Source organism: Typopeltis vanoorti, chromosome 23 (genome assembly GCF_054136105.1).
Source record: "Typopeltis vanoorti isolate ZY-2024b chromosome 23, IOZ_Tvanoo_1.0, whole genome shotgun sequence".
Taxonomy (NCBI): domain Eukaryota; kingdom Metazoa; phylum Arthropoda; class Arachnida; order Uropygi; family Thelyphonidae; genus Typopeltis; species Typopeltis vanoorti.
The window spans coordinates 87,564,378-87,582,721 of NC_143571.1; the positions used below are offsets into that span (position 1 = coordinate 87,564,378).

General features: G+C 34.6%; 1 protein-coding gene across 2 annotated transcripts in view; it reads left to right on the plus strand.

The window, feature by feature from the left end:
- The window catches only part of LOC150094045 (uncharacterized), a 1,005,660-nt gene that overhangs the window by 714,037 nt on the left and 273,279 nt on the right, over positions 1-18,344 (plus strand). For both annotated transcript variants that reach the window (XM_090412663.1, XM_090412664.1), the window contains exon 26: positions 5,476-5,619. In XM_090412663.1, coding sequence (XP_090268789.1) covers positions 5,476-5,619 — 144 coding nt within the window. The remainder of the gene's footprint in view (positions 1-5,475; positions 5,620-18,344) is intronic.

The window sequence follows — 18,344 nt, forward strand, 5'->3', positions numbered from 1 at the left end:
AGAAAAGCTTGGTGAAGAACAAGCTGGATTCAGGCCAAATAGAGGCTGTCAGGATCAGATCTTCACTTTACGACAAATAGTCGAGAAAGCATGGGAATATAACAAAGATCTGTATTTAAGTTTTGTCGATTTGGAAAAGGCATATGACAAAGTGCCAAGAGAGAAGCTATTCAATACGATACGCTGCAGTTATATGGTGTCAATGGGCATTATATCAAGCAATACTTAGTCTTTATTCTAGTTGTAAGTCAGCAGTTAGAATTGAAGGAAGTACAGGAAGATGGTTTAATGTTAAATCTGTTGTGAGACAAGGATGTACATCATCCCCTCTGTTATTCATTATCTATATGGATCACATTATGAAGGAATGTGGTATTAAACCTGATATCAAAATTGGAGATGTTAATGTCAGCTCTTTGCTTTATGCGGATGATGTTATACTTCTAAATAAATCCGCTACAAGTCTGCAAGATTCTCTGACTAAATTGAATAGCTGTTGTAATAGATATGGTATGAAGGTCAGCAATAAAAAGACAAAGACAATGAAAATAGGCAGAATCATTGAAAATGTCAACTGTGTTGTGAATGGAGAACCTGTGGAACAAGTAAAACATTTCACCTACTTAGGCACGATTTTTACTGAAGATGGTAAATTAAATATAGAAATAGACAACAGAATCAGCAAAGCTGGTATGGTGGGAAGCCAATTGAATAAATTCATATGGAATAAGAAAGAAATTAGTCGGTACACTAAATTAGCTGTATACAAGACAGTGTTCAAACCAGTTTTAACTTATGGATCTGAGAGCTGGGTCAGAAGTAAAACACTTGACCAAAGACTAGAGACCGCAGATATGAGAGTCCTGAGAAAGATTAGAGGCGTGAACAGATGGCATCAATGGCAATATCATATTAAAAATGAGGATATTAGGAAAGAACTTGACGTTGTCTACATCCAGGAATGCGTTAGCAGAGCTAATCTCAGGTGGTATGGTCACTTAAATAGAATGGGTGAGGAAAGATTAGCAAAACAAGTGTTCTCTGCCAGGTTGGCAGGAAAACGACCCATAGGAAGACCAAGATATAGGTGGATTGATAAGGTACAAAGTGCCTTAGACGATAGAAATATAAGATCTGATAATGTTGGAGTCTTGACAAGTAACAGACTGATTTGGAGGAAAATTGTAGATAGGATGTTAGTAATGATGTAATTTTTTCATGTAGTACTGTCATATCCTGTACACCCCTTGAGGGTACATGGCAGGAATGTGATGATGATGATAATATGAACAAAAAAAAATCAAAAAACTATGGCCTTTAAAGGGCACGATCCAATAAGAAATTAAAATAGTAATATATAACAAGATTTTAGAACAGGTGAATTCATTTAACTATCTGGGGTGTATGATTACACATGAAAATGAAAAAGATATAAAGCTAGAAACTGTGAAATATTTAAATATAACAGGTGTAATTAGCTCTATATTTAAACCTAACCTAGTTATAAAACAAACCAGACTAAAAGTATACAATGCATTAGCCATACCAATCCTATTGTATGGAAGTGAAATCTGGACAATAAAACAAAAAAGACAAATGAAGATCAATAACAGCTGAAATGAAGATTATGAGAAAAACTACAAAGTATACTCTATTCAGTCACAAAAGAAATGAAGAAATTATAAAAGAATTAAACCAGGAATCAGTCATTTAAAAAATATAAACACAAATGGATGGAACACGTTGAAAGAATGAAAACAGAAAGATTACCAAAACAATCCTTAAATTACAAACCATTATGAAAAAGAAAACTAGTACATAAGAGATTCAATGATGACTTCTAAGACCGGAACAGACCACTCCAGGCCTCAGTCCTTGACAAGCATGATGATGATGATACATCACTTTGCTTTCTTCCATTTTTTTTTTTTTTTTTTCCTGTAGTATCTCATAGCACATTCTGACTTTTTTTTCTAGGGATTTCAGTGAATTAATGAACAAACGTATGGCTTCTGGGAAATTTTAAATCCACATCCCACTCATGAAGTAAAAACAATCTTTGCAAGCAGTGTGGTGAAAAAAAAAGGTAATATTTAGTATGGCCTCATTTGTAATGGTATTTTTGAGCCATTCTTCTTTGCAGAAAAGTCTGTAATATGTGCACTTAAACATGATTCAGCTGCTATTTGCAGCACTACAACTGAAGTGCCAGCCTACTTGCATATTCCTTACAAGCTGTCTAGTCATTGGGTGCCAGACTGATGTGTGTGTGTGTGGGGAGTGAGAGAGATCTATGCTACCAAAATTGCTTACCCTCATCCTACTTGATTTATTTTTGTGAGGTTATGTGAAAGGCTCTAGGCTCTGCCTTTCACATAATTCATTTTTCTGAGGTTATATGAAAGCAGAGTTTTCCCAATAATCCCAGAAAAATAAATCAAGTTGGATGAGGGTAAGCCATTTTGGTGGAATAGATCTCTGTCTCTCTCTCTCTCTCTCCTATCAGTCTGGCATACTATTGTCATTCCTAGAAATCAAGGAATGACTAGGGAATTGAAAATACATCATGTTACATAACTGAATCTTATGTTCCATATAGAACTCAAATATTTGAGAATTCTGATATTATGAATATTCCTCTTTCCGCATTCTTCAGTTATGAAATGTTATAAGGCTTCAATGTTGTTTCATTTTTAGGCACCTTTTGTTATTCTCCAACAAGCTATAAAATTTTCCTGTATTAATAATATACATAAAACACCACTAAAACATCTTTTTTAAAATTCTCATTTCCACTTTATTATTAATAGAATATCATTTAAAGCTTCTTTCTTCCTCACCAATTGTAGCTATTCGTTACAGGACTGTTCACAGAAAAACCTGCTAGCTCAGTTGCACTATTTCACTGCTATTTACATTGGATCTTGTATAAGATCCAATACAGAAATAGAAATAAATAATGATACAGACACACACACACAATCAGTTTTTAGTGTTACAAACTGCTTGCCCATGTATTTTCCTTCAAATGTTACGCACATGCCAAAATGTGTGCGTTGGACTGACCGGCCACCTGAAAATATCCTCATGCACTCTATCTTTTCCTTGTTGGTGAAAGATGCTACTACTGGTTTTCTCTTTCAGCCTTTTCCGACCATAGGTAACTTCGTAGACATTGCCCACAAAAGTATTCCTAGTGAGCTGTTCACAGGGTAGTTCACCATTGCTTTCCCCAACCCCCCCAATTTTATCTGGGCTGACGTATTAATGATTGTAATCCATGTGTGTTCACAGAGCTGGTTTGCCTGTTACAGAATGAAAAACCCCAGAGTCCAGGTGAAAAAAATCCCTACCTCCTTATGAGACTCGCTAACTCACCTTTAGTTGAAGAGACCAGATAAAGGTTCCTCACGTCACTGACCGGAATCGAACCCAGGTCTTTCCAACCAAAGGGCTTCATCTATACTGACTGAGCTACGGAGGCTCTGGTGATACTGGCATTACTTTTAAATCTGTTTTACAGTTACACCTGACCTGTCTGATCTCCCTTCCCAATTATAATAATACTTTGTAATGCTTTGCACACTATTTTGAATTCATTTGTAATATTCACAACATTTATAAGATAGGAACATGTAACTGTTATTATGAACTAAGCAAATTACAACATAAAAATAAATCTTAAAGAGTCTTCTACTTATCAGATTATAGATTTATAGATCCTATAAAATCTCAAATGGAAAATTTGTATAAATTATTTTTTTTAAATTATATTTTAGCCCAAAGAAATTACCAAAAAGCTTAAACCTCATCATGCCAAACCACCTTAGACATGCAGGGTATCCAAAATTCATAAACCTAATACCCATTTCACCATAGCTCAGTTGGTATAGATGAAACCCTTTGGAGAGACCCGAAATCGATTCCCATCCATGACATGAGAAATTTATCTGGTCTCTTTTGACTAATGGTGAGTTTTTTTTTTTTTTTTTAATAACGAAACCTGTGGTGAGATCATAATTAAAAGAAACACTCATAATAACCACAGTGAAAATTATTTAATTGTAAATATTTCATCCAAAATATCTTAGGACATCATCAGTACAGTAGTTTAAACAATAATAGGAATAACATACAGTTAGGGCACATGATTACAATAGAATCTCATTAAACATGTTAAACGTGTTACAGAAGTTAAAAAAAAAAAATAATAATAATAATTATTTAACACAATTTTGTATGACAATTTCCCATACTTTCGGAATAGTAAGAACGTCGTCGTGGTTTAAATTTGGTCTGTGTAGGTAGGGCTTCAGAACTTTCTTTGTATAAACGTTCATGTTTATATAAAGATCTATGTAAAAGTTTAGACTTTTCCCAATGGATCCTATGGCTTGGATTTTCAATTCCGTGTTGAGAGAGACCAGATTTCTGTGGTTTAAAAAGACGAATGTGGTCTTGATGTTCCGAGATGCGTTTCTGAACAGACCTACCCGTCTGTCCAAAGTAAGATAATTTGCATGAGCATGGAATGTCATAAATGCCAGGCAACATCAGAGGTGAGAGTTTGTCCTTAGGAGAAGGTAACAAATTGTAAATTTGGTTGATAGGTTTGTAAGTAGTGGCAAAATTGTATTTCTTCATAATTTTAGAAAGACGTTTGGAGATGCCTTTGACGTAAGGTATGGGAATCCTATGGACTTCCTCCTGTCTGGTTTGATGTGTGGAAAAGTGACTGATGATTTTTTGAGTTGTTTTAGGATTATATCCATTTAGGATGGCTGCATTTTTGATTACTTTTAATTCTTGGTTTAAAGATTCTTCAGAGGAGCAGAATTTATGTGCTCTGGAAACTAGTGATTTAATAATGCCAGATTTCTGAGATGGATGATGAGCGGAAGAATTGTGAATGTAGCAACCTGAGAATGTAGGCTTTTGAAAGACAGACATGGCGATGGAACCATCTTCTTTTCTTTGGATGTGTAAATCCAAAAAGGAGATACCCTGTGGAGATTCTTTTTCTAACGTAAAGTTGATGCGATGATGAAGAAGGTTAATTTTATCTAGAAACAATTGTAATTCATGTTCGGGATGATCCCAGACTGCAAATACGTCTTCAACATATCATAACCAAATTTTTGGTTTGGGTTCAAAAATGAATATTTTTTCCTCAAGGTGTTCTAGAAACAAGTTTGCTAGGTTTGGTGATAAAGGAGATCCCATCACTCAGCCTCTTCAATCGAAAATTCTACAGAGTTTCACACAAAAATGAAAGACATTCAACTGTCAAAAACTGACTTGTTAATCAGCTTCGACATCGTCTCCCGCTTCACGAACATTCCCCATAAAGAAACAATAGAATTACTAACTCAAAAATTTCCGTCTGATATAGTTGAATTATTCTAGTTTCCTGTCTGCAGTATTTATGTTATATAAATACAAAAAATAAAAATCTGTTTATTTTAATTAATGCAGGATACCTCAGCTTGATCCAGATAGACCTTTTTATATCCCAGAAACTCTTAGAAACAATCCAGAAGCACTTGAAATTGTCCTCCAGTCTTATGGTAGTGTCGAAGAATCAGAAACAACAAAAAAAATTAGAGAAAATCTTTATATGTAAGTATTGTACCTCTTAAAATTGTTTTCATCATTCATTAAATGTAATAAAGTTGCAAGAGTTTACATGATGTTTGGAAAGCATTGCAGTCATTGAAATTTCCATTAATCATTGTTCATGAGTACATGAAAAATTGTGAATTGGTATTGTAATAATTTAAAGATGATAATTTAGAATTCATAGTAAGAGTTGCTGTTTCCAGCTAAGGTTTTTACAATACCTTTCAGTAAACTAATGAATTTGCATAATAATTTTTGAAACACTTTTTTTTTACTTCATAGAAGAAATGGGATGCTATCATATGAGTTGAGAACTCGAGATTTTATAGGTAAGGATAAATATGACAGAAAGTATAACTTATCTCATGAACACACTTGTGGATAAACGAGACATATTTCTTGATTTTAATTATCATTTTTTCATGCATTTTTTTTTCAAAAGTTTTTGAGCACCCTTTTGATGTGATACATGGGAAATTTCTAGTGTCTCATTTGCATGTTCTACTTTATGATGTGGGATACTGTAGCATGCAACTCCAGGATTTTTTTTTACATACATATTGAGAATATTTTCAAAATGAATTTATAAATGAAAGAATTTGTATAAAGGCACTGAATGTATGATTATAAAACAAAGAATTCTTCAGATTAAAACTAGAGGTCTTTCAATTTTTAAATTATGCATTATATCTTTGTTATATCTTCTAATGAGATAGCAGAACTTTCTGTCAAGGAAATAATTTATTCATGGTTTGGAATGAGTTAATGGAGGTATCACTGATGAATGGATTCCAGCATGTTTTTCTTTTAATTACTACTGTCATGCCAAAATTTTATTCTGCTCTACACTTTACCATCCAATTAAATGTATTTTATCTATCAATTGTACCTCTTTCTAAACCAGTTTACTTGTTTTGCAGGAAAAACTCTGTTACCTTTGTATGAAACTTAACAGTTAACCACCTTACCGGCCATTATGGATCAAATACGCATCCTCATACACTTCGTATCCATCACATATTTCAGTGTAATATCAGTGGTATTACAATTTTAATGTGCACTTTGCATCCATGATAACCTTGACGTCTATAGATGTCTTGGCTGCTAGTGCGGTTAATATACTTTCAGTTAAAAAGATAAATAAATAAATAAAATGCAACTTTTTTAAATGTTCCTCACATCATGGTAAGATTTGAATACCAAGAGATATTCAAATCTTGTCATGACAAGATTTGTATACTCCTTGATATGAATTTGACAATATCCCTCATGATAATGAAGGACATTATCAAATTCATATCAAAAGTGTATCATCTTTCAACTACTTTACACAATACATATTGTTGCAATACTTTAATAACTGTATCATATCACTTATTTCTTTGTTCTATTTACAAGTAGTTCCTTAGAATCCATGTGTTAAGGCTTAAGTGCTGGGAGGACATCATGTTAAAGGTTTAATGGAATATTTACAGCACTGGGAAAGGATAAAAAGCTAATTTTCATGCTTCAATATTTTGTCTCAGTCACTGAGACATCTTCAGTGATTACAATTACTCTTGTAATACACACAAAGACAACAGAATACTAAATGAACTTGTGGGTGACTCTAAAGTCCTATCTAAGTTGTGTGCCCTCTGTGGGTGTTTGTATGAAATCTGAATATAATCAAAAAATGGATATTATTCTATGAGATCGCGTGCTACTTACATCTGACTAGATCATGATACCACAAAAACACAAGTTCAAAAAAAAAAAAACTTAAAAAGTATCTTCCTGGCTGCCTGATAAAACCCTTCGGTTCTTACGCTGGCTAACTCTCTTACACCCATCACTGGACTTACAATATCCTATATAAAAAAACTTTACCCTTTTACAACCTTTATTGAAATTTTAACTTTAAATAATACAAATGTTGGTTAGTTTTGACATCACCTCACTGTTTACCAATATTCCCTTAAATGATGCCTTAACACTCTTAAAAGAAACATTTTTCCTTTTGATATCTTAGATCTTATTTCCTTTCATACCATTTCTGGTTATTTTTCTTGGAAGAACAAAATTTACAAACAGATAGGGGGAACCACTATGGCCCCCCACCTTATCCACTCTTGCCGATTTTTACATGGAAAATTTTGAAAAACAAGCTATAGATTCAGTCCCTCTCAAGTCTGGCTAAGATATGTAGGTGATGTGTTCTCAATTTTGCCTCATGGTCCAGACACATTAGAGTCCTTCCTCGATCACCTTAATAGTCTACATCCAAGAATCCAATTTATGATGGAAAAGAAAAATAACAATAGTTTACCCTTCCTAGACACCATTAGTAAAACACCTTAGTAAAACACTTTCTTAATGAAAACCTTTCCTTCACTGCATATAGAAAGCCTAATGTACCGAGAGGAGACCTCCACATAGCCTCTAAAGCAATGCAGAGAACCGACCAGGGCTTCTGACCTAATGTCCAATCCTCACCTTCTTGTGGTGCACCCTGTTAGGTATTGAACGAACGAGGATGGTCTTGCAAGTTGGGATTTAGCCAACCAAATTGTATTCTTATTGGCTTAAACCAAAATACAAAATGATGGTACAACATGACAAAATTTCATGCTGGCTGGGACATCGCCTGGTTAAACAAGGCCCCCGTTGTATTCTCCAGTGAGAACAGCTAAAAGTCAGTTACTGGAAAACAAATCTGAAAACACACCCCAACTCAACATCACCAGAGTTAAAGATCAGTACTATCAACATAAGAAGCCTGAATAGCAAAGAAATGGAGCTACCTGAGGAATTAGATAAGTACCAGATCGACATTATAGGGGTGACTGAAACAAAAAAGACAAAAACTGCTGAGATTTTTCTGAGCAATAAATACAAAACATTATATTTAGGCAATGACAATTACGGAAAAGGAGTAGCAGCAATAGTATTCAAAATATGAGGCTAATCTTCTTCAATGGCAGGCATTCTCAAGTAGAGTGTCCAGCTCCCCATTCTCATATTTGTGGGCAAATATGAGAATGGGGAACAGGACAATGAGACTTATTTGTGCCTATGGTCCCACAGAAGGTGCTACTAAGGTAAAATGTGGAGAAATTTTTTGAGGCTTTAGAAAAAGCCTCAAAATAGATACAATGAAAAAGGAAAAGTTGGTCCTTGTTGGGGATCTAAATAGCAGAGTAGGAAATGATTGTGAGACATACAAAAATATTTTGGGAAAATTTGGAGAAAAGAGCAAAACTAATAATAATGGCAAATATCTGTGGATTTCTGCTCAGGACATGGACTGGTTATTACTGACACAATGTTCCAACATAAAAATGTGCATAAATTCACATGGAGAGAAGAGGCAAGGAATAAGAAAGGTCATTGACTATGTTATTGTTGATAGTGATGTTTTATCCCTGCAGGACACACCGGAGTGTACAGAGGATTTGAAATTAGAAGTGATCACTATTTAGTCTTGAGCAGGATAAAATTGAATTTCCTATTGAAAAGAATAACATGTAAGAAAGTTTCAAAGTGAATAAAAGTTGAGCAGCTCTCAGATGTGAACTGTAGACTAAAATATACAAAGATTATTGAAGAAAAAATGAAAGAATTTGAGAACAGGAAACAAACCTTGGAGATTCAGTGGCAAGCATTGAAGAAAACCCTTATTGATTCAGCCAGAGAGGCATGTGATGAGGTTGTCTGCAAGGATAGAAATATTAGAACTCCATGGTGGACACAGGAAGTTAAATAAGCAGTGAAGGAAAAGGAGAAAGCATATCAAAAGTTCCTGTCAAACAAGTCAGCTTGTGCTCTTAGAGAATACAGAGACAAATGTAAGAAAGCTAAACACGGTAAAACTAGCTAAATAAAAGTCATGGGAGGACTTTGGCAAGAACATAGAAAATAAATATCAAGAAGGTGGAAAAATATTCTGAATGTGTTGAAGTAGCTTAGAAATGGAGGAAAGAGTGCTATAAAAGGAGTTAGAGATACTAAAGGTGACATGAAAACGGGAGAAAAAGATATCCTCAGTGTATGGAGTAATTACTTCGAAAAATTGCTAAATGAAACAAGCAGTGATAGCACAGTGGTAAAAAACACTCAACAGGCATACAGTCAGGAATACATATCCATGCCTCAAGTAGTAGAAAAAGCCGCCAAAAACTAAAAATGTGTGAATGGCAGCAGGAGTAATGATATTCAACCAGAAATGCTGAAGTATGGTAGTATAAAAGTCTTACAGTCGCTGCACTGCATAGTTCAGAATGCCTGGAGAGAGGGATAAATTCCTGATGATTGGAGTAGAGCTCTCATAGTACCCATATATAAAAATGGAAATAAAACTGAATGTGAGAATTACAGAGGTATTTCCCTACTGAGTGTTTCTGGTAAGATTTATGCAAGTATACTTGAGAAACGGTTGTGAAGAATTGTAGAAGAAAAGCTTGGTGAAGAACAAGCTGGATTCAGGTCAAATAGAAGCTGTCAGAATCAGATCTTCACTTTATGACAAATAGTGGAGAAATCATGGGAATATAACAAAGATCTGTATTTAAGTTTTGTCGATTTGAAAAAGGCATATGACAAGGTGCCAAGAGAGAAGCTATTCAATATGCTACAGTTATATGGTATCAATGGAGCATTATATCAAGCAATACTTTATCTTTATTTGAGTTGTAAGTCAGCAGTTAGAATTGAAGGGAGTACAGGAAGATGGTTTAATGTTAAATCTGGTGTGAGACAAGGATGTACATTATTGCCTCTGTTATTCATTATCTATATGGATCATATTATGAAGGAAAGTGGTATTAAACATGATATCAGAATTGGAGATGTTAATGTCAGCTCTTTGCTTTATGTGGACGATGTTATACTTCTAAATAAATCCACTACAAGATTCTCTGACTAAATTGAATAACTGTTGTAATAGATATGGTATGAAGGTCAGCAATAAAAAGACAAAGACAATGAAAATAGGCAGAATCATTGAAAATGTCAACTGTGTTGTGAATGGAGAACCTGTGGAACAAGTAAAACATTTCAGCTACTTAGGCACGATTGTGAAGATGGTAAATTAAATATAGAAATTGACAACAGAATCAACAAAGCTGGTATGGTAGGAAGTCAATTGAATAAATTCATATGGAATAAGAGAGAAATTAGTCGGAACACTAAATTAGCTGTATATAAGACAGTGTTCAAACCAGTTTTAACTTATGGATCTGAGAGCTGGGTCAGAAGTAAAACACTTGACCAAAGACTAGAGACCACAGATATGAGAGTCCTGAGAAAGATTTGAGGCATGAACAAATGGCATCAATGGCAATATCATATTAAAAATGAGGATATTAGATAAGAACTTGACATTGTCAGCATCCAGGTATGCATTATTAGATCTTATCTCAGGTGGTATGGTCACTTAAATAGAATGGACGATGAAAGATTAGCAAAACAAGTGCTGTCTGCCAGGTTGGTAGCAAAACGACCCAGAGGAAAACCAAGATATAGGTGGATTGATACGGTACAAAGTCCCTTAGACGATAGAAATATAAGATATGATAATGTTGTAGTCTTGACAAGTAATAGACTGATTTGGAGGAAAATTGTAGATAGGAAGTTAGTAATTATGTAAATTTTTCATGTAGTACTATCATATCCTTTACACTCCTTGAGGGTACATGGCAGCAAATTAATGATGATGATGAACCTAACCCACTCAATGTGTGAGTGGAAAAACAAACTTTCCCACCACTACCATCCCTCTCAACAGTATGGCATTATTAAAACTCTAACAAATAGAGCTTATAATCTTTGTTTCAGTGGAACCTCTCTTTCAACCAAACTTAACCACATACACAACACCTTTCTTTCCAATGGCTACAGTAATTGTAGAATTAAAAATATAATCACTTCCTCTCCCATTCCTCAGCTATCACTTCAGAAGGATTTCAGAAATGCCATCACCATTCCCTACAACCGTGGTACATCAGAAAAAATAGCCAGGTCTTTAAAAAAAAAAGTACAGCCTCTACACAGCTTTTAAGCCTTACCGGTATCTTGCTACCTTTACTGGTTCTACCAAAGATCAGCGACTATTCGTTTAGAGTAACACAAATCATATATCTGCAATTACGATTATGGCTCAGTTTGGGTTTGCAGACCAGGTATTTTATACAATCCACAGAATCGCATGGAAGAAAGCCACCATGCTCCATCATAGTAGTAAATTCAAAAAGGAAAGGCTGTTTTTAGAATCAGTGGCAGACTCAGAAATCAATCAAATTAAAAAAAAAAAAAAAAAACAGCTGCATTCAACTACCTATTTGGGAAACATTTGTCAGGGTTCCCACTTTATATCGTAGGTGCCTACAAATTCCCATACCACCTAAATAGGACTTTAGAGTCACCTACGTGTTTCATTTAGTATTGTGTGTGCATTACAAGTGTTATTTGTAATCCCTGAAGATCTCTCAGTAACTGAGACAAAATATTGGAAGCATTCTTTTTTTACGACATTTCTTTCTTCCTGTAATGCTGTAGCTACTTCCTCCACTGTCTGCTGTTTTATATGGGCTTCCATCCTCTGCCAGGTTTGACATCTAAGAAACCTGTCTCTTCAAAATTCAGGATCATTTTGTGTAAACCATTTACAGTCATAGCACCTGTTTATAATCCTGTAATGTTCAGAACTTTTGCAATGCCGTCAAGGCACAGCTGTTATTGTGTTAAAACAACTTCATGAAAAGTGTACGACCTTCAGTAATGGTGACAGTGTGCTTAACACATTGTTTGCTGACAGGCAATGAACTGATGCATTCCACATCTGCCTGCTTTTATAGAAGCTTCTTTCGAAAAGTACGTCATTGAAGACATTTGTCATTTACATAAATGGCAGCATTTTATTGCATACTAGGAGTGTCATAATTTTCACGTATTGCAGTGCTGTGTATCACCAGTGGCAACTCTCAGAACTAATGTTGGTTTTTGCACAAAATAAAATTCCATTACCACATACATTATCATATTAAATATTAAATCATTCTGCTGAGTAGTTACCTAGTTACAACTTTTTGAAATGTGAACTTTAATTATATCACCCTGCAAAATGTCCTCCACATTTGCTTTACAAAGGTGTTCACATATACGGAAATATCTGGTACAATACAAAATTATTACATAGGCGTAATAATTTGGTATTATCCCAATTGTATGCTGTGACTGGTATTTGTAATCCCATTTTCTGCCAGACCAGATTTGTTATATTTCTTGGAAGTAATGTAGGATTGATGTTCAGAGATGCATTTAGAAACAGATCCTACCTGTTTGTCTGAAATAAAATAACTAGCAGCTGCATTGGACTAATTATACTATAGATAGCAGTAGGGGTTGTATTTTAACTTTTGGAGATGGTGGTATAGAGCTGATAGAATTAACAGACTTGAATGTGGTAGAGATGTGGAATTTCTTTAAGGTCTATTTCAACTCCAAAACTGTTGCTTTTGAGTTGTAATCAGTCGAGAATAGTAGTTTCTTTGATTTTATAAATTTTTCTGAATAGTTTGGTTGAGGAACATATCATATAAGCTCCTGAAAGGAGGCAACATAAAATCTCTCTCTGTTTTATTATTGTATTAATAAATGTGGTATTAAATTGTACATATTTGGTCTGATGTATTAAAATAAAGAACTTTTATTATTAAAAGACCAGAAGATAAATGATAAAATATACAAAGAGCCAACAAGTTTCACTAGCCACTGTCTAGCATTTTCAAGGCTGAACTGGTGTGAAAACAAATGCATTAAGTTACATTTCGAAACATACACTTTAGTAACTGTTAGGCCGTTACATTTGATCATTCTGTTTGAAGGCGTGCATGTGTTTGAAAGCTTCAGTCAGATTCTGGTACATGCCACGTGTTGTGTAGTTTTTTACATATTGTAATTCTGTCGAGCTGAGAGAGATGATGAGATTTTTCCATATGCCTTTAAGAATAATACCCTGATTTCTATTTAAATTATTGCCTGTGCGTAGTACCACAGCTGCTTCTTTTAAAGTTCTGTATCTGTAGTCATTCTCGATGTAAGGCATGGAACTGTTTTTTCCAATCTATAATGTGATTTGATGTTGAGAAATGATGAGCTAAACCAGATGTGATGATTCTATTATGATTGACATCCCCCACATGTTCCTTCTGTCTTATTTCAAAACTTCTGGAAGTCTGACCAATGTAAGAAAGGCCACACGTGCATGGAATTTCATATACTCCAGGACATTTGAAGAAAGGTACCTCATCTTTAGGTGATCTTAAGATTTGTCTGATCATGGTAGTTGGTTTAAAAATCACTCTGATGTTATGAGCTTTTAACATTCTTGCCAGTTTTGTGGAAACTGAATTAATATATGGAAAGACAGCTGTGGACACATATTGGGGCACCGTAACACATTGTTGGTGGTTGTCTTTAAATAGCCATTTGTTTAAAATGTTAGAAGGGTATCCATTAAGAGATAGAGTGTTAGCTATTAGTGACAGTTCTCTCTGCACATCTGTTTCTTTTGAAATAGATCTTAAGGCTCTATTACGGAGCATGTGAATGATGCTGTGTTTTTGTGATCTATGATGGTTGTCAATCATAATAGAATCATCACATCTGGTTTAGCTCATCATTTCTCAACATCAAATCACGTTATAGATTGGAAAAACAGTTCCATGCCTTACATTGAGAATGATTACAGATACAGAACTTTAAAAGAAGCAGCTGTGGTACTATGCACAGGCAATAATTTAAATATCAGATGGTATGGTCACTTAAATAGAATGGGAGAGGAAAGATTAGCAAAACAAGTGTTCTCTGCCAGGTTGGCAGGAAAACGACCCAGAGGAAGACCAAGATATAGGTGGATTGATACGGTACAAAGTGCCTTAGACGATAGAAATATAAGATCTGATAATGTTGGAGTCTTGACAAGTAACAGACTGATTTGGAGGAAAATTGTAGATAGGAAGTTAGTAATGATGTAATTTTTTCATGTAGTACTGTCATATCCTGTACACCCCTTGAGGGTACATGGCAGGAATTTGATGATGATGATGATGATGGTATTATTCTTAAAGACATATGGAAAAATCTCACCATCTCTCTCAGCTCGACAGAATTACAATATGCAAAAAACTACACAACACGTGGTCATGTACCAGAATCTGACTGAAGCTTTCGAACACATGCACGCCTTCAAACAGAATGATCAAATGTAACGGCCTAACAGTTACTAAAGTGTATGTTTCGAAATGTAACTTAATGCATTTGTTTTCACACCAGTTCAGCCTTGAAAATGCTAGACAGCAGCTAGTGAAACTTGTTGGCTCTTTGTATATTTTATCATTTATCTTCTGGTCTTTTAATAATAAAAGTTCTTTATTTTAAGTGTGGTATTATTAAATACCTCTTTTTTGTTCTTTGAGTTTTGAATTTCTCACTGTAATATACCATACTGAAGTTAGTTCAAATTAGAATGTTTCACAGGAATGTTATAGCCAAGAATAACAAGAAGCTTGGGAAAGTGTACCTGAAAACACGATCAAGTATTGGCAAGAATTTCCTTCCTGAAAAAATGCAAAAGTATGAATCTTATCTCTACTTCTGTCAGGATCAAAGAATCCATTAAGTCTCCAGGAGTGCAAGAAATCTATCTGAAAGCAAGTTGCACTTAGTCACTCTCTCTCTCGTGTGCACGCAACTACCTAAGGCATTCAAAGACAGAACTATCTCATATAAGCTTAGAATTTTCATATTTAGAATCAGAACTCTAAGATTTAATGAATTTGGTTCTCAATATCTAATAACATTCGATAAGGAATTTCTGCTTTTTCTAAACAAAGTCTACATCCCAACAATAAACTGTAATCACCAATTATTGCAGTTTTTAATTCTAGCAAGCTTCTTCACAATAAGTTAGTCATTAATTTTTCTAAAATCCACTAACAGATATAATATTCCAGTTGGAGACCACAAACTTTCAGTTTCCCCAAAATGATTTCTTCACTTGGATTTTATGCACAAGATTTCTAATCACTCATATAATGACAGAAATGAATTATATTTTGAAGTTGCTAAAACTATTCATAATCCCAAACTGTCACCATTAAACATCCGATTTGCAGAATTAAAAGCTTTACATGATCTTCAAAAAAAAAAAAGAAAAAAAAAATTATTGCCAATTTCTGTCATATCTGATTCTGCTGAAAATAAGTGGAAAATGGACACTTTACTTATGTGTTATTCAGTAGAGATACAACCAAGAGCATGCTTCTTAACAAATTAAACTCCATTCGCTTAAACCCACCAATTCATTTCAAACATTTAGGCATCATCATCATTCAAAGCTATCTAAAATTTATACAGTATAAACCTGGATAACCTTGCATCCCATCATCCAAACATAGATTGTATAGGTCATACATACAAAATTTTGAATGTTCTCTCTTCTCCTCCTCTCTCTCTCTCTCTCTCTCCCTCTCTCTCTCTCCTTCCATGGATTGCCTCTAGTTCTACCCTTGCCTCCCACTGTTCTATTAAAAATATCTTTTACTTTAATCTGGTAACAAACTCTCACCAACCAATGTCTCATTTCCTTTATGTTTACATGGTGATCAGAATTCATCATAAAAATTATGGAAACAACTGCCATGTTAGAATAAAACTCCATTTAATATAAATCAAAATAATCACTCGATGTTTCGACCTTCATGTTAAGATCATAATCTGGAGTATATACAGATATACAAGGAAACAAGTTGCACTACAATCTACATGGTATGTTAAAAATAACTTAAGCTAGAGAGCAACATATTCACAAATGTTGCTCTCTAGCTCAATTTATTTTTGTAAACAGATAGATAATAATAATAACAGGACTCTAGCATTGATGTAGTAAGGTTTTTTTTTTCCTGCCAGAGGTCAGAACAATAATTTTAATGGTTGACCAAATCAATGTAACTTTAGCATACCATATAGATTTAGTGCAATTTGTTTCTTTGTATATGTGTATACTCCAGATGATGACCTTAATGTGAAGGTCGAAATGTCGAGTGATTATTTTGGTTTATATTAAACTGAAGTTTTACTCTATAATTTTTATGCTGACTCATTTACTTATGTCACATCTCTCTTTTTTCTATTAACAAGACTGTGTAAGTTACATTTCCTCAATCTCTCCTTGTAGCTGACATTGCATAGACCTGACACTGATTTAGTAAACCGTCTCTAGACCCTCTCTAGTACATTCCCTGAAAACCAGGTGACCTAATGGGTGCACAATAGTCCATATGTGGCATGATTCAAAACTTTCTACAAGGGAACCATAACCTCTTTGCTTCTGCATGTCACTGTCCTCCTCAATATTGCCATAATCCATTATGATGTTCTTACAATTTTAGCAGTGTGATCCTTAAACTTCAAGTTTCTCTCCACCATCACTCCTGGATTTCTCATCTCTTCTGCCTCCTTCACAATTTTTGCATTAGTTGTATACTCTGCATCCCAACCATGCTTACAGATTTCACAACTTTGCACTTTGCAACATTGAACTGATAGCTCCATTCATTTGCCCATTCACATAGTCTTTTGAGATCCTCCTGCAATGGTGCAAGACCTACTCTATTTCCGATAGTTCTTCCCAATTTTGCATTCTTGGCAAATAGCTGCACATTTCCAGTTAAGCTGGTTCTGATATCATTAACATACAAATTAAAAAGAATGGTCTCAAAACAGATCACCATGGTACTCCACTAGTGACCTTCCTCTTTTGGGATACCATTCCTCCATACAAAACCTGCTGATACCTATCTAACAGCCAATCAGCTATCCAGCTGACTACTCTGTTATCTAATTCTATCTGTTTCAATTTAGCTACTAGCTCATCATGTTGCAGTTTATCAAAGGCCTTTGAAAAATCCAAGCACACCACTGTATATGCATCTCCTTTATCAATAAATTTGTCACCTTGTAATATGTAAGCAGATTGCTAAAGCATGACCTCCACCTAACAAACCTGTGCTGACCATCATAAAAAATACTGCTATTATGAACCCATTCCTGTATCACACTTATGCTACCCATTCCTCACAAAAGTGTGATATTATTAAATGCCTCCTTTCAAGAGCTCATCTGATCTGTTCCACATCCAATCTACTTCATAAAAATTTCCACAATCAAAGAAACTGTTACTCACAACAGAAAAAATTATCGAGAGTTTCTCTTCGACCTCTCTTACAAAAGGGTGACTCTCATAGAATCTTCGGTTAGATTAAAGGCATTTCTGAACATTCTCTAGTATCTTAAAGAAATTCAATATCTCTACCATGTTCAAGCCTGTCAGTCCTGTGTCGTCTTCTTCTTCAAGTATCATCCCCTAGGAGAAGGTTGGCAACCATGTCACGAAACTTTTTTCTTTCTTTTGCTGCTCTGGAACATTTATGGTAATTCAAGCCAGTCCAATCCTTAATGTCTTCAAACCACATTCTCTTGGATCTACCTCTCCCTCTTTTTCCATCCAGTTTTCCTTCTAATATTAATTTCTGAATGCCTTCTTGTCTAGTTAGATGTCCAAAATATTTAAGTTTTCGTTCTTTAATTATTTTCATTGATGCTCTTTTAATTTTTGATTTCTTTAAAACACCTTTATTTTTTATTGCCATAAAGGGCAATCATGTTGATTGTAAGGGAAGCAGCAC